Source organism: Rattus norvegicus, chromosome 14 (assembly GCF_021556685.1).
Source record: "Rattus norvegicus strain SHRSP/BbbUtx chromosome 14, alternate assembly SHRSP_T2T, whole genome shotgun sequence".
Lineage (NCBI taxonomy): Eukaryota > Metazoa > Chordata > Mammalia > Rodentia > Muridae > Rattus > Rattus norvegicus.
Window position 1 is genome coordinate 6,152,025 of NC_141547.1, and position 26,559 is coordinate 6,178,583.

A 26,559-nucleotide genomic window follows, 5' to 3' on the forward strand; every position below is an offset into this window, starting at 1 on the left:
CTCGTGGTAAAATAAGAGTTTAAACTCTCTGGTTGAATATGAATGTGATTTGTCAGAGCCGTGGAGGAACAAAACAAACAAACGAAACAAAACAAACAAACAAAACCAACAACAAACAAAACCAGCAGTTTCAACGGAAACAACTTTCACCTAATACCACTTTATACTTAATAACATGATAAACTGTGCATATATTAAATAGTTATGAAAGAAGAACTGTGTCATTCATAGGCACCAAAGTCCTTTTGTTTTATTGTTAACAACCTCTCACACTAAAAGCTTGTGGAATTTTCCAGGGAACCGGAAGCAAATCATAAATCCAGAGCTCCAAGTTTCAGGACAGCTAAACCAGCAAGGCCAAGGAGAGGACCCAGACTTAGAGACGATACAGTTCTTCTATCTTACAAAGCGAGGGAGGAAGGAGCCATGAACCTGTTCAATAAACTGACCAGAGAGGGCTCTCACGCTCAAACAATGTGCCTCAGACAGGAGCAGCTTCTGAGCTATCTAAAGCAGCCCTTGAATTCCCAGCTTCTGAAGTATTTCTGCAATGTGGGTATGGCCGCAAGAAATCTCTATTCTGAGTTCCTTTTGCTGGGTCCCGTTTTGTGTCTGTTTCCTGTAGCTTATAGTCTCTGCTTTGTCTTTCCTTTCAGCCACAGGTCCTTCTACAAGACAAAAGCAACTCTGTTGACCCTCCTGAAAACTTCTTCATAGGCATTTGCCCATAAATGTGTTCTCAGGAGCCCACCCAGGTGCTGGGGGGGTGGGAGGGGGGGACGGGATGACGCTATGTGATGAATATGGCTGAAGGCCTGGCTCTCTAGAAACCTTCTAGATGACTACCTTTGTCTGGTAAGGCAACTAGGGGGAAAGTTAGCAAGAGCTCTATTAGCTGAAATGGAAGGGATTAATTCGGTGAGCTTCTATTCCGAGTGTCACCCAAGTCAGGCACGTCTCTGTCATGTAATAACATGCTAGATATTACTAGATTAAAATTCCCACACAATATAATCTACTCAGCCATGCTTATTTAAAAAAAAAAAAAAAAGGTCTGTAATAGATTAAAGCTATAAATCACAATTTACCAGATATTCGCTTACAACAGCAGTAAAAAGCTGTGACCTTTGTAAGCACGTTTCCCCCTTTCTAAATTAAATACAATATTAACCATTCCAGAAATGTAAAACTACATGTCCTTTGTCAAGGCCATCTTACAAGGAATGGAGAAGCCCATGCTCCACCTTACAGTCCACTTGGGCCATAACACTTCTTGGCTCTGTGATGATCTACATGCCTAGAAGTTTCAGTCGGCGTGGACCGGGAAGATGCCGGTGTCACTCTCTGCTCTGGTCTGTAGCAGGTAGGACAAAATTTTTGGTGAGGCTTCCTAGCATCGGTGAACACTTTGTTTTTAAATGACCCAAATGCTACTAATATTTATCTCTGGGGTTTTTTGTTTGTGTTTTAGTTTTTTCAGTATTTGAGACAGGGTCTCTCTCTATAGCTTTGGATGTCCTCAGACTTGCTGTGTAGACCAGGCCAGGCTGGCCACAAACTCACAGAGGTCAGTCTGCCTCAAAAGTGCTGGGATTAAAGGCGTGCACCACTGCAAGTGGAGATGTTTTCTGTCCATGTAATTCTTGCACTTTAGATCTGGTTCAGATCCTAGGAGTGTAGTATTAATTGGGTAATTAAGAAAAAAAAGCCCAATTATTATGAGATTCTCCAAATATATAGAAAAAAACATAAATGCCATATATACATTTCTTAATACCAACCAGAATTTAACTGGTATCAGACCATTTTGTGTTTGTGTATATACGTGCACATACCCATGTTTGTGCTCAGATGAACATGTACATGCTCACATACACATGTACGTGGTCACATGTACATGTATGTGCTCATATGTGCATGTACATGGTCATATGCACATGTATGTGCTCACAGGCACATATATGTGCTCATATGCACATGCACCTATAGAGGCTAGAGCTCGGTGATCTGGCTAGGCTGGGTGGCAGTGAGCCTAAAGCTCTGCCTGTCCCCACTTTCCCAGCACTGCGAATGTGGACGTGCACCACGATGTCCTGCTTCTGTTTGGGTTCCTGGGACTGAACTGAAATTGTCATTCATGCCCCAAAATGTTTAACAACAGAGCTACATCCCTGAACCTCAACCCATTTTAAAAAGCCAAAAGGGGCTGGAGAGATGGCTCAGGCGTTAAAGGATAGGCTCACAACCAAAAAACCAAAAGATCCTTCTAAAAACGTTATTTACAGCATATTATAAAGTCTTCTGAATGAAAACTGTGATCCTATGCCGGGGACCTACAGTATACACAACTAGATAGCATTTTATAGATTCCCATGTGACCACCATCTTCACCACACTCTCCCTGTAGCAGGACTCTGTGCTCACCTTCGGGGCGTTAAACTGCTCTGCACCTCATCTGTTGGTTTATAATCTCTGTCACCTACTAAAATGTGCACACAAAACGTTCAATGAAGAAACTGGTATTCAAGGGTCCATTTCCTCTAAACTATCTCATCCTTCAGAGAGCTTCCTTTTTAGTTTCCAGACACAGTAGATGAAGTTCTGGAAGTCATCACAGTGTTAAGAACAGTGAAAGGCACACGACGAGATCAAAGTCACCAAAGTGTGCTTGTGAGACACACACACACACACACACACACACACACACACACACACACACCATCTGTACAGTAGGAAACGCTGAGACAAATAGGCACTAGAGAAGAAGGACTTTGAGAATGTTGGTATTTTGTAATCCTGCATACAGCACTTTTTCAAAAGGAAGAGTGTCCTGAACTGCTCACAAGGCTTCAGCATAGTATGAATATTTTTTACCTTTTACTGACAGCTTCATACTGTGAACAGAACTGATAGCCACTCTATGGTCACACTGACTTCACTGACAGCAATTAACAGGCAGCATCTCATTCTTTACAAGAAAGACTCACAATTTCTGCTAGTGCAATAGCACACCTCGTGACTTAAGTGCTTGAAATCCCTGACATGCCCTCGTGAACACTGTGGCATCACACGCTGAGTCTGAAGATTTGCGTATGATTCTGGGCTCACATGAAACTCTTTCACTTGATTGTTCTCACGATTACAAACGGTGACTGCTTTTCTAGTTCCTCCCCCTCTTAAAAGAAAAAGGCCCAGAAAATGAAATAGTTCAGTAATCCATCAGCAGAGAAGCACAAGTTGCCCTGCTGGGTCTTGAACCTGTGCTTACACGTCAGGAGTGACGTCTGAGACCAGAGACCGTGTGTGTCTCTCGTGAGCTTCCTGGGTCCCAGTATTCTGCACCGTACTGTGCTCTGATAAACAGAATGTGCTCTAGCAGCCCCTGAGAGATGATCGTGAGAAGTGCAAAGCCTAACCCTGGAGATAAGGTTTGAGAAGAAGGATATCCGGAATCTCTAAGGCTAGATTTGATGTCCACACTTGCTCTCTGAACAAAACAGTTTGTTCTGTTTTGGTGGTTACTAGCCATACAGATTCAAGAGAGTTTGCATTCCCACCGCTCCCACTGTTTGAAAATGCTTTTCCCCATTTGATAAATTAAGAGAAATATCTATGGTCAGTTTATCGTGACTTATACCAAAGAGTAATTTTGCTCTTCCTGCCCCATAAATGCTTCTGATACCCATAAAACGATGTGGGCACACTGGCCTGTGGTGGCCCCTGGCCAATGTGGCTGTGTCAGGAAGATAAAGCAGTTCCTGAGCACACGGCAGTCGCAGGCTGGCCTCATGTGGCTCTCAGCCCCTAAGGTAGAACGTGCAGACACACTATCTCCAGCATTTGGCCGTCCTGCTCCATGTGCCAGCCCCTGGAAACACCTCTCACCCTTTGTTCTTTCCAACCGACATGTTCATTCATACATGACACCCATTTGTAACAGGAGAACTCTAGTAATAATGTCACTGGTATCTAGAACCCATGGGCCACTAACTAGTAATGTCACTGGTATCTAGAATCCATGGGCCACTAACTAGTAATGTCATTGGTATCTAGAACCCATGGGCCACTTACTAGTAATGTCATTGGTATCTAGAATCCATGGGCTACTTACTAATATAACTTTCCTGCTTGCTGGCATTTACTCTTATGGACCAGTTACCAGTGCAATAGGGGCTTAAAACTATTATTTTACCTCACAGAATGGTTTGGGATAACAATCTGTGTGTTTTTTTGTTTTGTTTTGTTTTGTTTTTTTACTTACTTTCTTTTTATTTTACTTAGAAATAAGGTAGAGAAACAAATAGTTCATAACTAGCATTTTGATACCAGCAAGAACATGTTAGGCAAACAATAATTCTCATTCTGGGGATGACAGCATTATGAACTCATCCCTTTGGTTTTCTTAAATGTAAGTATCAAGTAAAAGACTGAAAACTGAACTTTTTCCAATGAAATGTTGAAACCTCAAAATTAACACTAGGTGCTTATGAATTCCAGCTGCCCAACAGATGTCGGACCTATCGACAAGGAACACTGGGCCAGGACCAGGGGTCGTGATACTTGAAAGACACAATGACTAATTTTGAAGTGGACTGATGACATAGCTCGCTAAATAATGATATTTAACTGGCACTTCTGTAGAAGACTGAATTATCTGTCCTTTCTACACTGTGTATTTTTTTTTTTTTGGTTCTTTTTTTCGGAGCTGGGAACCGAACCCAGGGCCTTGCGCTTCCTAGGCAAGTGCTCTACCACTGAGCTAAATCCCCAACCACTCTACACTGTGTATTATGCAAACTGCAGTGTGGCTCTGACTGTTGGCAGAACTTCACACTCCAGCTTCCTTATCGCTCTCCCATAGTGAAGAATCCATTATGGTAATCACAACACAAGAGATGTCTGTCAGAGAGTCCTGGTGACAACTAGACAACTTCACAGCTATTAAGGCGAAGTCCAGAAAGTAGAAATGAAAATGTGGGGCTGGGGATTTAGCTCAGTGGTAGAGCGCTTACCTAGGAAGCACAAGGCCCTGGGTTCGGTCCCCAGCTCTGAAAAAAAGAACCAAAAAAAAAAAAAAAAAAGAAATGAAAATGTTCTGGCACTAAGGAAGGAAGACCCCAGGACAGATCAGAAGCAGTCTCCTGCAGAAGTGAAGACAAGAGCCTGGGGATAGAGACCAGACGCCCTGACAGAGGAATGTGTGTGGGTGGGTTTCCCGCACCCATGGGACAGCTCACAATGACCAGGAACCTCAGGTTTAGGAAGGCCGATGGCCTTTTCTGGTGTCAGCAGGCACTACACCAGATGTGCTATATACAAGCATACATCCGAGCGGGGGAAACACTCAAACATAAAATAAAGGTAAGGAAGCTTAATACCCCTTTATTTGTGTTATGTGTGTCTGTGTTTTACGTGCACATGAATGTGTGCATTATCCACCAAGTAAAAGTCGGTATCGGACCCCCTGAACTGGAGCTACGTTTTCATACTGTTGTGTGGGCATTTGGGGATGAACCTGGACCCTCGGGAGGACCAGCAAGAACTGAGCCAGCTCTGCAGCTCACCCTTTTAAAAAGTAAAGAAAAAGCCATGAAATTTAAAACTGGTTTTTAATCACAGAACCCTGGGCCTTCTGTCTGGCTTTCTTTCTGTAGACAGCTAGCTGAAAGCTTAAATGTTGCCCTGACAGTGATAACTTATGATCTTTAAACTTTGATTATAATTTCATTGGATCTTTGTTGAATCTAACATTCTCACTGTTCCCAGAGAATTTGGAGTGCTCAGTGTCAAACACTGCATTTGACAGGTCCATTCCTCGTTGCTTCAGCTACAGGACTAGCCTCTAATGCTCCTCCATGACAGAACCTCATGGAATACCCAGGACAGTAGAGCACAGCCACCATGGGGTCTCAGCCCTGGCACAGGAGGGCAGCTTGCGGGCAAAACCCAGTCTCCTGTCCAGCCTTTCTTTCCCAATGCTACCCTGTTCCATTATATTAAACTGTATCCACTTTTGGAGAGACAGTCATTTGTTAGGGGTCCAAGTTCCCAGGCAATAACAATTCTTAACAATGTATCTGGTCTCTTCCTGAAATCTGCATGAGGAATGGAAGAATCTTATGACCAGGTTCAAGACACCCAGGTTGGAAACAGGTTGACTGTAAAAAGTATATCATGTATCTCTTTTTGTCAAGTCATTTTTATTTAGTCATTTGTATGAGCCTTGGGCAATGAGCAGAGTCAAATACACCCAGACTCTTTGCAGATCAAACCCCACAGGCGAGCTGAATGGTCAACCCCGCTGAGGTCTACGGAGCTGACTGAGGTAAATAAAGACCCCTTTCCGGAGGATGGGTCTGCACCAAAGAAGGGCGGCAGTCGAAGAGTCCTGTGTGGACTGTCAGTTCAGTGATCCTCCTTACAACGCAACAGAATGTAAATGTGGCAATTTCACTTCTGTTAGGTTGCTCTAAATCATCTTTCTGTTTATGTTTCAGTCCTTTTCCTTTGAGTGTACCGGAGACCAAACCTAAGAAGGTGGGTGTGGGACGCCACTCTATTGCCAGCCCCAGGACTTTTTTTCTTAAGTGGACTAACAATAGAAAATCTCAAGCCAGAACTGTGGAAATCCGTGAAAGAAATAAGCACCTGACAGAAACTGACAGAAACTCAGCTATTAGTCAGATCTGGGATACTGGGTATGCTATTAAAGCCCCAAACAGTGTTTGAATAAAGATGTACCCTAAGACGTCATCTAATCCTAAAATTACTGAAATCCATTAGCAGCTGTCAGTTTCAAGACCACAAAGGACTGAATAGATTATTTTTAAATGCCCTAAACTATGAATATTTATGGAAGAAATACACAAATATAAATAGTGTGTACATTAGCAACACAGACTGTTCTGCCTGGCTTGTCACACATAAAGCCGCCGTTTTCCTGAGAATTCAGCGAGACAAACAGGATTGATTTCTGTTTTCCTCTCTCTTTGTGCACTAGTTAAAACATCCTCTGCACTTCTGTTTGTCTAGCTGTGTCCATTACCTCATCTGCAGAGAAACAGCCCAGTCGAAAACCAGTCGGCCCCAAACCAAAGACCAGTCAGGATTCTAGCTTCTGGAATGCTATACCTCAAATGTTCCCACAAATAACGTGCTAGTAAAGCAGGCGTCAGTTATTGCTACTTCCAAATATAATACTAGCGGCTTATTCACGATGATGTAAGCATTTGCATAACAAACCCATAGTCTCAGGTTTTGTTTATGGGGTTTTTAAAATATCTTCTGGAAAAACACAGGCAGGGTTTCCGTGACAGCAGTTCACAGTATAAAGATTCAGAATGGAAAACGTCTAGTTATTAAACAAAGCATGTTGTAATTTTAAGAAAGAAAGCTTGTTCTTCCTGTTTATATATTCTAAGGAACATAAAATTTCAAGATCTGGGTAGAATGGATTAGCTACTTATACGTTTGTATAGCTAGTTATCTTCAAGGAAATACCTGTTTTAGACTCAAGTTGGCGTATCTGAGTTCTACTAAAGCATGACATACTCCATGATGACACAAGTAGATCGCATGCTGGATACATTTTACTATATAGGTAGTCAAATTAAAAGTCACTTACTCAAACGAATATATTATGCTGATAACCATAGTACAATTTAAGACTTCTCATCCCATTCATATTTGATCTCTTTGACTCTCAAGCCGAGGTTCAAAGATAAATAATTTTACTAATCCATACTAATATTAACTTGCAAAATATTAAGGCAAATATTCCTTGAAAGCCAATACATAGACACTATTTCTTTTTCTTGTCTGTGTGTGCATGGGCGCACGTTGCATGTGTCTGTGGGGGGAGGGTGTATGCAGTGCATGCAGGCAGGTATGTGAGCGTGTGCCTGCACATGGGTAGGTCAGAGGAAGACAACAGGTGCCTGTTCTGCTGTTTCTCGCCATACTTTCCTCAGGCAGAGTCTCTGGCCACACTGGAAGCTTTCTGCTTCAGCTAAGCTGGCCATGCTTCGGGATCTGTACGATTCTGCCCCCTAACACTGAGGTCACAGGCATGCATGTCCACACCCAGCTCCTTACAACATCTGCTTTTATTAATCTGTTTCTTTGTACACAGAGCAAATGTTCTTAGCCACTCTGCCATCTCAGCTCCATGGTGGTATTATTACTATTATTATTATTATTATTATTATTATTATTATTATTATTATTATTATTGACACTGAGGCTCACTAGGTAGCCTTGGCTGGCCTGGAACTTACTAGGTAGACAGGGCTGACCGGCTGACCTCAAATTCAGAAATCTGCCATCTTCTCCTTTCTAGATGCTGGGATTAAAAGCCTGAGCTATCATATCCAAAATAATATGGTTTTATTTTAATGTTCACACTGAGAAATGATTGCTCATCCTAAGTGTCAGAAATACTCATCTGCAGGTATGTATCTTCACCGTTTGTAGGCTGCGTGTAGTAGCTCCATCTGTGTGACTAACAGTTGTAATGTCTTGTGAGCACAAAGGCAGTTCTAGTCCCGTGTGAGCTATTGCTGTGGACCAATGAGAGGGGGTGGCAATGATTCTCAGGCACAGCCCAGCCTCTTAAGCTACAGGAGGTGCCCGCTCTGTGCTGTCACAATCCTAAAAGCTAAAACTGATATAGTGAGCAAACCTATAATTTTAATTTCCATCTTTGAAAGATTCAAAACCAATTCAGATCAAGAATGCATAGCACCAGGGCTGGAAGGACAGTTTTCCAGGCAGGAGCGATGGTGCTCCTGAGAGGACCTGGGTTTGGTTCTCAGTACCCACGTGGCAGCTCACAACTGTCTGTACCTCTGCTTCTTGATGCTCTCTCCTGGCCTTCACAGGCACCAGACACACTCATGGTGGGCAAACATACATGAAGCACTCACACAAACACGTAAAGAATGTACTGTATTACCTCATAAAGTTGGCTAGTACTTTATAAGATGCATATTACACACAAGCTTGCAACATCAATTAAATAGCCATTATTTCCTCCATATTTCTAGATTCTTTACTAATTAGTACTTTCTAAGTTAAAGAAAAATACTGCAATATGGCCTTTAGCAGAAAGAAGGCAGTCTGTGGAATGCTTGCACTGAACTGACTGCCTGAGATGGTTATGGGGTGGGGGCACAGGCAGCTAACTGGTCAAGTGCTTGCTGTGCACGCATGAGCACCATGTAAAAGCCAGGTTTGGGGACAAGACGTATTGTCCCAGCACTCTGTGTGGGCAGGGGTCCTGGGCACGAGGAAGAGGGAGGACAAGGAGACCAGTAGACCTCTCCCCTGGAGAGCCTTGGATCCCGTGAGAAGCCCTGTCTCAGAAAACAAGGTGGTGGCTGGAGAGATGGTTCCCTTATGGGCACATTCTTTCTTCCAAGGAACCAAGTTGGCCCCAAGCCCCTATGTAATGGCTCCCAGTTCTAAGGGATCTGACACCTTTGGATTCTGAGTATTGCATTCAAGTTTATGACATCCACACTCCCCACATATACATGAAGCTAAAAATCGAGGTCTTTTTTGAGAAAAGGTAGCTAGCTCCTGAGGAACAACACCCAAGGTTGATCTCTGGCCTCCAGATACACACAAATACACATGCATCTGCACACACATGAACAAGCACCCCTCTGCACACAGAGAAGACAGCTATGCCTTTAAGTATGGCACTCCTTATTCTAAAGTGCTTTTCAAATGTCTATGACAAAGACTAACACAGTTATGACCAAGACACAGGGAAAGCTGCAAAGCTTTCATACTCAAATGCATTCCAGATTTGGCCAGCTTGATCTGCCTAAGAGTCCCAGGGCAGGTGTGTGTGTGTGTGTGTGTGTTATGTGTCCTTGTGTATGAGCGTGTGTCTGTATGGATGTTTAATTGCCTACCCACTTTTTCTCTTGCATAAAGGTTGCCAAAATAGCCACTACCCACATATTTCAAACATAATTCAACTCAATTCAATGTACTGATTTTCTTTTTGTCTGTGACCTGAATATTTTGGAAACAGCTTTACCACAGAATGACCAGATCTAACATGTGGTGGGTGTGGGGGTGCACACCTTGGGGCAAGCTTATCTCCGGGTTCCAGACTAGCCAAGGTAACATGGTGAGACCATTATCTAACTTATCAAGTTAATCTTACACTCTTCAAACTAAAAATAACCTGTTTAATCACGTGCCTGCATTATCTAATTAATCTATTTTTGTTAGGTCTACGTTAAAGGTGGCATAACTCAGACTAGGGAAGATCATTCGATTTATAGACACGAAAAGTCTAGACTGACTTTATTCAGATCTACACACAGAGATACCATGCTTTGGGAAACGTCGATCTCAAAGGTTATTTCACACCAGCTCTTCCTGTCCTGGTCTAGAAGCTGTCGACTTGGAGCCCTCCTAGTGCACAGCTCGCTCACCCTGATGGCTGGATGCCATGCTATTTAGCTAGGAGAGCCTAGCTGGCTGATGGCTGGATGCCATCCACAGCCTCTCAGCACCAGGAGCCTCCAAAGAGACAGCACATACCTGAAGCTGCCTGACCCTTGAGGAGTGCAGATTTAAAGCGCTGGGAGGGGCCTGGGAGCATCCAGCTACAGGGCTCTGTAGCACTCACTCTGGTTGGAGTTTTGATCAGAGAGTGAACAGAAACAGGCAGGAGTCAAAGTGACCTAGACGTAAAGACCTGGCCATGGAAATCAGACTGGTGGGATAGTTTAATATTTTAATTCATTTATCTCTCAGACAAACAGAGAATTACTAACCTTCTACATTCATGGCTTCTCTCAGAACCTGAAGTTTCTTTTGTCTCTCTCGAATTCGGTCCAAAGCGCTCGAAACAGCGGAGGAAGCCGGCAGTTCTCGGCTGTGGATCACTGGCTCTGCTTTCTGAGGGCCGAAGACATCCAAGGCAATGCTTCCGTCAGAGTACCGTCCTTCTTTCTTCCTAGAAGTGATCGACGTCCGTCCCATCACTGTCTCAGGGTCACAGTGTTGGTACCTTCCAATCTCTCCAGAAAGGTCTCTGTCGGCCGCACAGAGCAAGTCCATGGACGAAGCCCAGGTCTTCTTCTTAGAGAGTACGTCAATGTGTGGACTACTAGTTTTGAACTGGTAAGGGGAGGAGAAAGGCTCAGAGTCTTCATGCCTGGAATTATTATCGGAGGGAATTTCCTTGGAATAATCTTCCTCCTCTTGTGTGTCTCTGACGGACAGAAATCCCATAGATTTACTAAGCCCTTTGTTAAGAAAGGTCTGCTGAGAGAGTGGAGCCTTGTGTGTGTCTAGTGCGTCAGAAGTGGAGCTTCTTCCTGGAATGATAAGAATCTATCATGTATGCGCAGAATCGATAGAAGATCAGCCAGCACGAAACCCACGCTGACACGGAGAGTGCTGCCAGCTCCACAATGGAGGGTGGGAGACAGACAGCCTCAGGGATGCCGAGGGTGGGAACACGGCCACTGAACACACACATCCCCGAGGCCGATGGTTCTTTCTGCTGTACTTTTGTGATACCGGGGACTGGACCCAAGCCCTTGTACATGCAAGAAGACAGCCACTGAGCTATACTGTGCCACAGTGCCTCCTAGGAAACGACGTGAGTGACACTGAAGTAGTATTTCTACCACCAAAGGTAAACGATTTGGGTTTAAAATGAAGTTAAGTTGTAAATGGCAGCGACTTTTGTAGAACACAATTATTTATGAAATGATTTAGGAGAATATGATGCCTGAAATAGGCTCTCGGTTTCTAAATACTTAAACATGTGTTTCCAAAGTAGGAAGTCCTGGTGCATTCTGACCTTTTAAATACATAAGTTTAAAAAAAAAAAAACCAGAATTGCTTCTGTTCTGCATAGGAAGAAAATTTGTAATGCATGCAATTATTGAGTTCAAGATTATACTGTAACTAGATATGTTTTTAGAAAACTTCACTATATCTAAAACCCAGATCATTTCCATTGAAATTGTTGAAGAAATCCAGTTTTTCATGACAGATTATCATGCAGACTAACACTAGCTGCAATACTAAATTTAGCTTCACCTTTATAGTTCAGTAGAGTTAAAGCCAGGTATTTATGGTGTTTGAGACATACCAGAAATGTCCATCCAGCTATATTAATTACCTAAATCCACACATTCGGCACTCAAAATGGATCTATCCAGTCAGTACTGGAAAAAAATGTAGAAAATATTTTAAAGTTACAACCTAAAACCCTGACAACTGTCTCCGGTATATTCTGTGATTCTTTTCGCAAACAAATATGCTATATAATTATGACTAGATCTTTCTGAGTTTGCAAACTCATCTGAAGCAATCAGTTGTCTCTTCACAGTAATAACTGTAAGCTTTAATTATCTGATAACAAATTTGCCCTAAAAATTTAAAAGCACATTTGTAAATAACACAAACATCATGCTGTTTATTTCACATCTCTGTGAACATGGATCTAATTAAATGTAACAACAGATGGCTTCCCTATTTGATATACTGGAGGACATTAGGAAAGATACTACAGCTCACCCAGGCAGTTCTAATAAAATCTAGCTTCTAATCTAAGTTGGAAAGCTCTCTGTACGGCTGTGACACAGTCCTTTAGGGGTAAGTGAAATTCTTACACAAACCACATACTGAATTTAAAATTGTAATGACTGCAAAATAGACATTCTTGGAACCTAGTGAAAATACAGAAAAGAACTAAAAAATAAAAGAACTGAGAGGACTCTGGGTCACAAGCCACACATAAATGCAGCCGTCCTCTTTCTTTCTGGTCCCTAGAGTCTAGGCAAGCAAACACACTTTGGAAAATTTGAGCAGGAAAAGGACACCACAAATTCGTGCTCAAACACTCCGTCGCTTGGTAATACGTGTTAACAGTAAACTCACTCACTTCTACAATGGTCTTCTTCAAACTGCCACTTTCACTGTCGTTTAGCTGGTGATCCCACCTCACTTCCCGCCAAGGCAACAGCACCTTCCTGTGGCTCTGGCTACCCACCCACTCACATAAGAATACTTTCCTTCTTGTCTCAAAGCATGATGCTTCCCAACAGTGGAGGCCAAGCCCCAGCATGTAATCTGAGTTTACTCAGATTCCCTCACTGTTTACTTTACCAAAAGTGTTTGTTTTTGCTTAACTTCTCTGCTGTGCACACACAGTGCCAGTATCTCTCCCCTTTTATTGAACTTTTGCCATTAACACAGAAATACCATCAAATTTTTCTCAGAAGACAAACCAAACCAAGACAGACTGCTCCCATCAGCACTCCCCTTGACCGCTGTCTTGCAATGCCTTACTTTTTATTCACTCGTTCCCCTGCTTGGGTCAGCGCCTGGCCACGCCGTGCCTGGCCAGCCCTCACTAAGCATAACTAGTGTCTTCCCTGCTTAGGCTACTCAACCTATTCTAGATTTTCCCTAATCCTCCAATGGTTTTCCAAAGGCTGGGTTTCCTTGAGTATCAGGTTCAGAACTACGCCCACCCCACACTTTGTGTTTGCATTATAAATTTTTACTAACGATTCTTTAAATAGTAACTTTTTGATAACTGGGATTTAAAAACTCCAAACTTACTTTCTTAAGGTGTGTGGTGATGGTATGCCTGTGAGGCGTCCAGCCCCCAACTGACACGTCAACCCTTAACCTAAGGCTCAAGGAGCATCGCAGAAGAAGGGGCAGACATATAGTAAGAGCCAGGAACCAGGAAGGCCACCACTCGACTAGGTAGTGTCCCTAGACATCATAAGAAAATAACCATGAACTCCCAGCCATATGCTTGTCTGACTAATCCTGGCCTCCTGACAATACTGGTTGACATGGCAACATGGACGGAAGGGAAATCCACAAATCCTGTCCTGAGATGAACTCTAGGCGATCAATTGGGGGATCAGTTTCCTCCAGTGACAGGGTCCCAAATAAACCATCCAATTATAAGTAGTCAGTCCTGGACACACATAAAGATGGCCAATGCTACAGGGACTCAGCAGACTGTGCCTGTGCACATGCACACGTATGTATGTATGTAACAGTATTTATAATGAAAGAGGTCATGAATGTGGGGGGGGGGAGGCAGGAGTGGCATAGATGAAATATGACAGTCTCAAATCAAACAAAACACATTCGTATGAATAAGATAAAGGTAAGTATTTAAAAGCACACTAAAATACACAGGGAAAATAAAAAAACTACTTAAAAGATAGTCACAATTTTGTTTCTACAAATCTGTCAAATTTAATTCTGGTGTAATTCATTCTTCAAGTTTTCAAATCCTATCTGCTGACAGTCACAGACTTAAAGTCTCACACAATGATTCCATATAAAAGACGGTATCAATTCATGATTGAAGCATTGTTGGTGAGCAGTGGGAGCATGGAAAAGACAGTGAGACAGAATCTGAGAAGGTCTGAGAAGGAAGAAAGATGAGGAGAGGAGTGACAGACCTGAGGGCACTGGGCAAAGACTGCGAACAAGGTGTGAAGCAAGCAGGAGATCCGTGTAACAAAATGACCTGATGCAGAAGTCTAAGAGATACAAAGTTATGAGTCTCGGAAATGTCAAAGGGGGAGAACCCACTGCGGCTAAGTACAACAAAGCCAAGGGGTTGTTACTGCAGTGCTCTGCCCCTGACTGCTTTTATTTGTATTTCAGAATGAAACAGAGACATGTCCTTGAGGTAGGGTGGAAACAGCACACGGTAAAAGCAGATGTCGGCTGACCCAAACACGTCATCTTTTAAACCAAAGGTTTAAACCAATATTTTAAAGTAAATACTCCTTCCTGTCTGGCCAGACGATGCTCACACTTTGTCATGCTAACGATGCTCTCCAGGTCTTCAACTGCACAACCAGACACAGAGGTGCCTCATTTACCCATTATGGGGTGAAAGGTTTTTTGGGGTTTTTTTGTTTGTTTGTTTGTTTTGTTTTTAATAAAAGGTTCTTCATGTAAAATACAAGATGTGGTATAAAATAATAATCCTGAAAAACTGTAAATCTTACTAAATAAAGGACATAACATGGCAACATATGCTTTATGATGTTAAGGCACTAGGGGAAAATTCACTAATCTAGTAATTTAAAATGTGAGTTCAAATCTAGAACCTACCATATGAGTGAGAAAAAACGCGGGCATGCTAGGCTTCTTAGAGCCCATGTCTGCTGGCCAAAGAGCACGTGCTGGTAACAGCAGCACCATTTGCTAGTCAGTTCTTGAGACTAAGTGAAATGCACACCAGCTGACTGCTTTCCCAATGCTTCCAAACGTGTGCATGTTACTGACAGTATTTTTCTCAGCTATCAATAAATAGCATTGCAGCCACCAATGAAGCATGACAGCCTTGTCACTGGGGCACAGTTCCTCACCCTGACAGTTTCTCCTTCCACTGTGCTAGCAGAGCACACCGACCTGCCCTCATTAGCACACTGTCTCACTATAAAGACGATCCCTTACACGATATACCTGTACTTATGTGTGTGAATATGCACTTCATTAGCTTTGCACACCTTACTCTGTAGCAGAACAATAAGAGACTTTCGTATTTGTTTCAAATTTATAATTTCATATAAAATAGCTTCTGAGAGAGTGATAGTCGAGGGGACTGATTAGAAAACTTAAAAGTCCAGCTTAGACGGCATCATGTGGCAGAAAGACTACTATCAAGAGACTTTGATAGAGATCAGCCCATAAGCCGGGCCGGTCGGTCAATCTCCATGTTTCACATTTCCTCCCTCTACAACACAGGGGTCTGACTCAATGTCCCCTGGTTTAGAGATGACAGGATCAGTAAGCTAACCCATCTGAACTTTCCTGAGCTCTTCTCAAAAACAGAATAAATCAAATTTTCTTTCTCTTTTCTGTATCTGCTTTGTTTCCCTAGGCATATGATTACCTACTTAAGAGAGGATTTTTAACTTCTCTTGAGAAAAATAATGAAATCAAAGATCAGGAGTTTCCCATAGAAGTCTGCTCTTCTTCTTCTTCTTCTTCTTCTTCTTCTTCTTCTTCTTCTTCTTCTTCTTCTTCTTCTTCTTCTTCTTCTTCTTCTTCTTCTTCTTCTTCTTCTTTTCTTTTATTGGATATTTTCTTTACATTTCAAATGTTATCCCCTTTCCACTCCAAACCCAATATCCTACCCTAGACTCCTGCTTTTTTTTTTTTTAAGAGTTGTTCACCTACCCACCCACCCACTCCCAACTCCCTGCCCTGGCATTCCCCGACACTGGGGCATCCAGCCTTCACAGGACCAAGGGCCTCTCCTCCCATTGATGCCCCCCTAAGGCTATCCTCTGCTACATACGCAGCTGGAGCCATGGGTCGCTCCGTGTGTACTCTTCAGTTGGTGGTTTAGTCCCGGAGAGCTTTGGGGGTCTGGCTCCTTGATATCACTGTTCTTCCTATGGAGTTGCAAACCCCTTCAGCTCCTACAATCTTTTCTTTAACTCTTCCATTGAGGACTCCGTTCTCAGTCCAATGGTTGGCTGCACACATCTGAATCTATGTTTGCCAGGCTCTGGCATGGCCTCTCAGGAGACAGCTATATCAGGCTCCTGTCAGCATGCACTTCTTGGCATCAGCCAATACTATCTAAGTTTGGTAACTATATGTGGGAGAGATGCCCTGGAGGGGCAGTCACTGGACGGCCTTTCCTTCGGTCTCTTCTCCTCACTTTGTCTCTGTTATTTCTTCTGGTGAGTATTTTGGCCCCCCTTCTAAGGACTGAACCATCTAAACTTTAGTCTTCCTTCTTCTTGAGCTTCATGTGATCTGTAAATTGTATCTTGGGTATTCTGAGCTTTTGAGCTAATATCCACTTATCAGTGAATGCATACCATGTGTGTTATTTTGTGATCTAAGGAACATTACTTCTTTAGGTGCTTCTCAGCTATATTCAATATTCCATAGTTGAGAATTCTTTGTTTAGCTCCACACCCCATTTTTTTTAATAGGATTGTTTAATTTTCTGGAGTCTACCTTCTTGAGTTCTTTGTAAATATTAGATATTAGCCCTCTATCTGATGGTAAAGATCTTTTCCCAATCAGTTGGTTGCCATTTTGTCCTATTGACAATGTCCTTTGCCTTACAGAAACTTTGCAATTTTATGAGGGCCCATTTGATCCTAGAGCATAAGCCATTAGTGTTCTGTTCAGGAAATTTTCCCCAGTTCCCATGTGTTCAAGGCTCTTTCCCACTTTCTCTTCTATTAGTTGGAGAATAGCTGGTTTTATGTGGAGGTCCTTGATCCACTTGGACTTGAGGTTTGTAAAAGGAGATAAGAATGGATCGATTTGCATTCTTCTGCATGCTGACCACCAGTTGAACCAACATTTGTTGAAAATGCTACCTTTTTTGCACTGTATGGTTTTAGCTCCTTTGTCAAAGATCAAGTGAGCACAGGTGTGTGGGTTCATTTCTGCGTCTTCGATTCTATTCCACTGAACTACCTGCCTGTCTCGCTACCAATACCATGCAGCTTTTATCACTACTGCTCTTTAATACAGTTGGAGGTTAGAGATGGTGATTCCCCCTTAGAAGTTCTTTTATTGTTGAGTATAGCCTTTGCTATCCTGAGATTTTTTGCTATTTCAAATGAATTTGCAACTGCTCTTTTTAACTCTGTGAAGAATTGAATTGGAATTTTGATGGGGATTGTATTGAATCTCTAGATTGCTTTTGACAAGATGACTATTTTTACAATATTAATCCTGCCAATCCATGAGCATGGGAGATCTTTCCATCTTCTGAGATCTTCCTCGATTTCTTTCTTCAGAGACTTGAAGTTCTTGTCATACAGATCTTTCATTTGCTTGGTTAGAGTCACACCAAGGTATTTTATATTACTTGTGACTATTGTAAAGGGTATCATTTCCCTAATTTCTTTCACAGTCTGTATATGCTTTGAATAGAGGAAGGCTACTGATTTGTTTGAGTTAATTTTATGTCCAGCCACTTAGCTGAAGTTGTTTATCAACTGTAGGAGTTCTCTGGTGGAATTTTTGGGGTGACTTAAGTATACCATCATAGCATCTGCAAATAGTGATATTTTGACTTCTTCTTTTCCAATTTGTATCCCTTTGACTTTCCTTTGTTGACTAATTGCTCCCCTAGGACTTCAAGTACTATAGTCAATAGGTAGAAAGAGAGCAGGAAGTCTTGTCTATGTCCCTGATTTTAGTGGGATTGCTTCAAGTTTCTCTCCATTTAGATTGATGTTTGTTACTGGTTTGCTGTATATTCCTTTTACTATGTTTAGGTATGGGCCTTGAATTCCTGATCTTTCCAAGACTTTTACCATGAAAATGTTGAATTTTGACAAATACTTTCTCAGCATCAAAAGAAATGATCATGTGTTTTTTTTCTTTGAGTTTGTTTATATAGTGGATTGAGTTGATGGTTTTCCGTATATTGAACCATCCCTGCATGCCTGGGATGAAGCCTACTTGATCATGATGGATGATCCTTTTGATGTGCTCTTGGTTTTGGTTTGCAAGAATTTTATTGACTATTTTGGCATCGATATTCATAAGGGAAATTGGTCTGAAGTTCTCTTTCTTTGTTGGGCCTTTGTGTGGTATAAGTATAAGCGTAATTGTGGCTTCATAGAACAAATTGGGTAGTGGTCCTTCTGTTTCTATTTTGCGGAATAGTATTGTGAAGAGTAGTGGTATTAGGTCTTCTTTGAAAGTTTGATAGAATTCTGCACTAAACCCATCTGGTCCTGGGCTTTTTTTGGTTGGCAGACTTTTAATGACTGCTTCTATCTCTTTAGGGGTTATGGGACTGTTTAGATGGTTTATCTGATCCTGATTTAACTTTGGTGCCTGGTATCTGTTTAAAATATTTTCCACTTCACCCAGATTTTCCAGTTTTGCTGAAAGCTTTTGTAGTAAGATCCGATGATTTTTCCGAGTTTTCTCAGATTCTGTTGTTATGTCTCCCTCTTCATTTCTAATTTTGTTAATTTGGATATACTCTCTATGCCCTCTGGTTAGTCTGGTTAAAGGCTTATCTATCGGGGTTGGGGATTTAGCTCAGTGGTAGAGCGCTTGCCTAGCAAGCGCAAGGCCCTGGGTTCGGTCCCCAGTTCTGACAAAAAGAAGAAAAAAAAAAAAAAGGCTTATCTATCTTGTTGATTTTCTCAAAGAACCAGCTCCTGGTTTTGTTGATTCTTTGTGTAGGTTTTTGTTTGTTTGTTTCTACCTGGTTGATTTCAGCCCTGAGTTTGATTATTTCCTGTCATCTACTCTCTTGGGTGTATTTGCTTCCTTTTGTTCTAGAGCCTTCAGGTGTGCTGTCAAGCTGCTAGTGCATGCTCTCTCCAGTTTCCTCTTGGAGGCACTCAGAGTTATGAGTTTTCCTCTTAACACTGCTTTCATTGTGTCCCATAAGTTAGACCCGTTCTTTTTAATAAAGTATCAACCTTTTCCTAATAGGATAAAAGGCAATGGTTACGAGATTTTCTGATCTCTTCAGGAGGCTCTGAGCTCCATTCACAGACTCAGACTGTCACCAATCGTAAGCATCCAATTTTACAATGAAGACACAAATATTCTCCTTCTGGAGAAGGCACAGTTTGCTCAAATTCAAACACAGAGGAATGAACATTGAGTGAAGAGCTACAGATAAAAGACTTAAGAAAATCAGGACAGAAGCGGCACGCTCTCTAATCCAGAGCACAGGAGGGAAAGACTGGTGGATTGCTTGAGTTAGAAGTCAGTCTGGTCCACAGAGATCCAGGATAGACAGGGATTCACAGAGAAACCTTGTCTTGAAAACTAAACAAACAAACAAAAAAAAAAGATTTAAGAATATAAAAAGCTTTAACAGAGTGTGCCCCCATTTATTTCAATTAAACTGGAAAGAACCTCCTTGTAAAGTATGTATTTTAGCTATTTTTATTATATGTCAGTTAATATGTGATGGGTACCACCATTCTCTTTTCCTCTTCACACACAGCATCTCTGTGAATGGAAATGGCATCTCAGTATTAACAAAGCTCCTCAGTTCCTCCGCTCTCCTTAAAATTATGCTCAAGGACACAGGAAGAAGAAACAGGGCAGCATCCACACGCCCAGGCTTCTGAGGCCATCATACTGACCGATCTCTGAGGGTCGTGTAGGTGTCCCCTAATGCTTGGCAAGAATTGTGAGCATGTGCAAGGAAACCATGCTATCAGGTATGGCAGCAGATCTCAGACGATGCAAGAGCCACCCTCCAAAGTCATCCACTCACACACGACACAGCGAATGGTAGGGACTTAGTCACACAACAGATGCTGTCATCATCCCTGAATTGACTGACTTCTTTCAACCTGACTCTATCTCTCTGCCCGTCTGTCCTGCTGCTTTCTTTATTGAACACTCCGATCAGGATCGGACACACTGAAGCTGCCTGCCATGGACACTGCCAAGGGGAGTAGCAAGGAGACTACTTCACTAGCCATTGGGGCTCAGGCTACTTGGTTCCCCACAACTGGAAAGTGAGCTAGCCTGCCCCAAGGGAACATCATCCTAGAAGGATGCCTATGTTGATGATGTATATTAAATGTATATTAATGTACTATTAATACTCTATCTGCACATACACCTGCATGCCAGAAGAGGAGATCATGTTACAGATGGCCATGAGTCATCATGTAGGTGCTGGGAATCGAACTCAGGACCTCTGAAAGAACAGCTGGTGTGTTCTTAATCACTGAGCCATCTGCCTAGCTCCAGTTAACAGTTAACTTTTTTCCAGTTTTAAGCTTCTGACTTAGTATCTGCTACTGACAACTGGCTGCTAATTGCTTCTCCTCATGGAGACCTTAGTTAGCACAACTTCCTTGCTTCAGTTTTGTTGAGGTTTTGTAGGAATGAAAAAGAACCTGTAAAGGGCTCGTGTACAGCATTATTACCACCATGCAAGCACTGGCCAGAACCCAGGATTCTTCCTCTCTTATACTTAACCAAAGGAGGGTGCAATTTCTAGCCCAAATACAATGGTAGGAAATGCTTGATTTGGTTCCACCCGAGCAGCACATTGTTATCTCTTTACAAAAATCTCTTCAGTTTACAGAGAGGAGAGATTTTATGGTGACCCAACTACAAATGATGTCTATTAGTTTGTAAAATCATGGCGTTCCTTCATTACCTGTATTGAAATAACCCATGAATCCAAGCCTAAAGAACTACTAGGAACTATTAAGCAACACTGCTGCGTCTTTTTAGAATAAAATTAAAGCCATAAATTAAAAGGGATTAAAATTTATTGTCAAACAACTTACAATGCTTTTATTGCTACAGTCAGAAAAGGGCCAGGGACTGGAGAGATGGCTCAGTGGTTAAGAGCACTGGCTGCTCTTCCAGAGGACCCTAGTTCAATTCCCAGCACCCACATGGTGGCTCACAATTCCCAGCAGCCGGTGGCTGCTCAGTTCCAGGGGATCTGACTCCATCACACAGACATACATGTAAACAAAACACAAGTGCACATGAAAGTGATAAAAATAAAATCGTTACAGAAGAAGTCAAGTAAGATAGGCCACGACAGTGAGGGCTCTGCTTAACTTTTCGCTCATGTTTTACTCACGGTTTACAACTCAGTGATATAATAGGAGTCCCACATATTATGGAACACCGAAAAGCTGTATTATGAAAACAGGATACCAGGATGCCTATCGTTTTGATAAAATTATTTCTCATGCTCATGCAATCAAAAGATATTCACTAAACATTTACACAACCAATTGCACTTAATATATCAAAAGGTTTTCCCTATATCCAGAAAGCTAAAACTACATAATTTCTTATTTAAAAACACATAAGTTACTAGTTTGGATATGCCTACAGAGTAGACATACATTCAATTCAGTCTCTAGTTGTTACTTCTGAAATGATCATATAACAGTTATTGTCTGAAACACTAAAATTCTAAGCCACCAAAAGTAATTAAATATATCACATTAACACTTCACAGCCTTTAAGACTTCATACACTAAACGTGGCATGGCAGGGTGATTCCCCCCCGAAATAGATTCTCGATGGATCACTAGAACAAAAATATCACGTCACTCTTGTGAGGTCTTGTAAGAACCTAGACCATTTAAAAGAATTAATCATTAATATATAAATTTATAATTATTAATTGTGCTGGAGTGGATAGTGGGACACTCCGGGAGGGCTGGGGACAGATCAGGACACACAAGGGAAGAGGTGTAGAAGACAGGAGTGAGGGGACCACGGGGGAGAACATGCAGTGGGGGAGGGGGAGAGTGGGAAGCGGAGCAGAAAGACAGGAAAGAAAGTTGCCAATCTCATGTCTCATTATTCAAATGCTCAGTTTGAGTTCTGGAAAAATGGGCTACTGTAGATTGCTACTGACATTCATAAATAATTTCCCATGATTATTCTGTTCTAAAAAGGAAAGTGATTGAAACTGATGGATTCTTTGCACCAAGAGCATACCTTGTCAGAGTTTAAATCCTGGTACAGTACAAAGAGAAGCAGACATTTATCCATAGTGTGTCACATACCCAAGGGACATGAGGACTTACAAGAAGGTATTAAAAATAACTGCTATAAAAACATTCTAAGAACTAACTCAGACGAACCTTACATTGTACTTTTATCCACATATAAATAATATATACTGGGAAAGAACCCTCTAGTATCTTGAAATGAAAACTAAGATACTTTTTCAGAAACAGTATAATCTTTATTTAAAACAGGTAAAGCAAAACACCAAAATGGCCAGTTAACCAACCAGAGCACAGCAGAATACCCACAAAACACAGGGACATCTAACCAACCAGAGCACAGCAGAGTCCCCACAAAACACACGGACATCTAATCAATGAGAGCACAGCAGTGTCCCCACAAAACACACGGACATCTAACCAACTAGAGCACAGCAGAGTCCCCACAAAACACACGGACATCTAATCAATGAGAGCACAGCACAGAGTCCCCACAAAACATGGATATCTAACCAATCAGAGCACAGCAGAATCCCCACAAAACACATGGACATCTAACCAACGAGGGCACCACACAGAATCCTCATAAAACACATGCACTGCTCTTCTTGACTTCAGGAGAAACAGAACCCTGGTTAAGAATATATTCTCTTTGCTTCAGAGGTTTCTGAACTCTGCAACAGTGCAGATAATCACCGGTCTACGCTTCAGTTTTACACGAAGGGTTTCTCACGGGTTTCCCACGGGTTTCCTTTTGGCTGGTGTTCGTTTTCTAAAATAAGACTATTTTCTAAATATGCCGGTTGTCTGAGTAAATTAAAAATTAGAAAAGCTAATCTTCTAATTTATTTTAGACAATTATATACATCAGGACATATTTGAATATATTTGTTATTTTTTTCTTTGTACAAAAATATTCTTGTTAATGTTTGTTACCTTGAATTTCAACAACTCCTGATAAGTGAAAAGACAATAACAAGTATAACTTATAAAATAAACTATGGCAGTGTTTGACAAGTGCAAGTCTGGGAATATTTCCCCATGAGATCAATTCATTGGATCCTGCCTAATATGAAAAGGAAGCTAAAAGGGAAAACACCAGGGCATAAGCAGTAAGAATGATGGTGCTTGGGGTTGGGGATTTAGCTCAGTGGTAGAGTGCTTGTCTAGCAAGCGCAAGGCCCTGGGTTCGGTCCCCAGCTCTGAAAAATAGAAAAGTAAAAAAAAAAAAAAGAATGATGGTGCTTTCTGGAGCTTTTCCCTTAGGGGTCCTGATGCTTATAAATACACATGCTCATCTGGTCACGCTGTAAATCTAACCTTGATATAAACCGCCTTGATGGGTGAACGGTGGTCCTGATAAAGGGGCCTTGGGAAGGGCAGCAGCACGTGTGGGAGTTGTGGTAGTGAACATTTTACACAACTGCAATGTTTATTTATTATTGTGCCTGATCTTTATCTCCACCCTGGGCGTCCACTCTGCATCCTTGGGTTCTCAGAACCGCAGTCACGAGCGTAGGTTTCTAAGGCAGGCTAGCACACTTCCACGGACAAGAGGAGAGCAGTAAAGCCCAGCCCCGCTCTACCCACACCCTTTCCCTTACCTATGGGTAATCCTTTTCCTCTCAGTCGGTCTCGGATGGCCTGGCTCCGGTCAGGCTTTTCTTCACTGCTATGGGAAAGCGGATCCGTCTGTGCACAGGTGATCAAAAGTCAAGTTTGATAAAATAAAACATAGATATTTTTTGTCAGTGACTGTCCACGGAACAGCACATTACCCAACCACGAGGGTTTAGTACCATGTAAGGAGACGCCCCGTCTGGCTGTAATCTCTCTCTCTTTTTTTTTTTTCCGGAGCTGGGGACCGAACCCAGGGCTTGCTAGGCAAGCGCTCTACCACTGAGCTAAATCCCCAACCCGGCTGTAATCTCTCAAATTAGAATAATTTTTGTATAAGAAGACTTTCTCTCAGTTGCAACTATACACTACCTCAGAAGTCATTTCCTAGATACTGCTTGCCAGAATTGCATCGTCTGCTAAGTTTTTAAACTGGATATGTTGGGGGGTGATAATTTATATCGATGCTGTATGGGATCCTCCTTATAACAGCATGTTTCAGTAGTCTGAAACTTCAATGACTTTAACCATAGATACTTATATAAAATAAGCCATGTCAAATTGGGTCAGACTCTTACTATACAGGATGACAGTTGGAACACTAGTCTACTTGGATGAGAAAACCCAGGATAAATACAGATTAAAGTTGAAGAGAACAGTGAGGCTATGTGTAGTCCAAAAGGCATGGGCGCACGCCTGCATCTATGCACACACATTTAATAAGCCTCCAGTACTGAGGTTTGAGTATAGATCAAAATTCTGCCTCGGGTGACAAATTCGTGGTTCAAAGCATTTTATTTCCTACTTAAAAGTAGCGTTAAAAGAAGCATTTCCGAAACCATGCTGTCCTTGAACTGCATAAGTGGCATCAGTCACACTGCATCGACAGTAACAGGAAAAGAGTGACTATTACAGATACTTGTGAGTTCCTGCTCTGAGGCAGCTGTCAGTAACAACTGCCGCTTAGCGGTCATGCCAGGCCCTGCACAGTGCGTTATCAACGTCATCACTAATTCTCAAAGCGACCTGGTGTGGTGCACACCATTCTTACTGTCGTGACTATTAGAGATGCTCTGAAGTGCCAACCCGTGTGGAGAACCAGAAGCAACTCCATTACCTTCACAGCTGCCTGGAGACACGGGTGGACGCTGTCTAGTAATAACCATGGGTTACAGTTAGTCAAAACTGAGGTAAAGGCACTGTAGGACTAGAGGAACCAAGGCACTTGAGGTGGCTTGCTGACATGGTTGGTTAATCTGAAGTGCGTGCTTTGACCATCACGGTGCCCGCACGAGTTTAGTGAAAGACAGTTCACACCTCTGCGTCTATTTCTCACCGTCGTCTGCTTAGAGATCTCTGGGAAGGATCAGTGGAGGAAAGTATGGCGGACAGACTGTGAGAAGCTTGAAAATGTGACCATTCTATGGTCTCTCCTAGAATGAAGCTCTTTCTTTTTTTTTTTCGGAGCTGGGGACTGAACCCAGGGCCTTGAGCTTGCTAGGCAAGCGCTCTTCCACTGAGCTAAATCCCCAACCCCTAAAATGAAGCTCTTTAAAAGAGAGGCTTTCGGGCTGGAGAGGTGGCTCAGAGGTTAAGAGCACTGACTGCTCTTCCAGAGGTCCTGAGTTCAATTCCCAGCAACCACATGGTGGCTCACAACCATCTGTAATGGTGTCTGATGCCCTCTTCTGGTGTATCTGAAGACAGCTACAGTGTACTTATATATAATAGAGGGGGGAAAAAAAAAGAGGCTTTCATGAAATGTGGGAGCCTAATTAACTGCAGTAGAATTCTAATTTTTAAAGTACTGCTTATAGTAAATAATCAACAATAAAAGAATGAATCCCACTTTTTATTCTTTATCCTGAAAAGCTGCACTGGACATTTAAAGAGAGGTTGTGGGATTACTGATTTTCAAAGCATAACTGTGCTTCCGAGTCAGAACTGTAGCTTACCCCAGAAATATTTCCCAGAACCAGCTTTACCAACTGCTTCACATAGGAAAAGGAGGGCGCACAGTTGCTGTTCCTGATGTGGGCGCTGCAGGCGTCCAGCACGGTCCGGACGGACACCCGAGCATAAAGAACATCCTCGCACATGCCCAGCAGAATGCTGTTGAGATGGTCTCCCAGCTTGATGGGCTAAAACGAATGGAAAAGCCACGTCAGTAAAGTACATAAAAGGCCTTTGTGGGGGTCTCAGGAACAGCGAATGTTCACAGGAAATGAATTATTTTCTATTGGCAATTTCATCTCCTTGACCTATTTCTTTCAAAAAACCGTAACAGAAGGAAGTTAATTATGTCTTCCTAGATTTAAAATGTAACAACAGCGAAAGCTGTGGATTTTATAATGAAGAAGTGTGGCCTTTTCGGCTTTGTTTGTTTGTTTGTTTGTTTGTTTGTTTGATTGTTTGAGAGGGTCTCACCGCACAGCTCAGGCTGACCTGGAACTCTCAA

The 26,559-nt window shown here is 42.2% G+C and overlaps 1 protein-coding gene across 9 annotated transcripts in view; it reads right to left on the bottom strand.

The window, feature by feature from the left end:
• Positions 1–26,559, bottom strand: part of Ptpn13 (protein tyrosine phosphatase, non-receptor type 13) — a 174,295-nt gene that overhangs the window by 82,824 nt on the left and 64,912 nt on the right. For 5 of the 9 annotated variants that reach the window (NM_001100789.1, XM_087584019.1, XM_087584015.1 and 2 more), the window contains 3 exon segments: positions 10,797–11,342; positions 24,089–24,176; positions 26,057–26,242. In NM_001100789.1, coding sequence (NP_001094259.1) covers positions 10,797–11,342; positions 24,089–24,176; positions 26,057–26,242 — 820 coding nt within the window. 9 annotated transcript variants of the gene reach the window in all.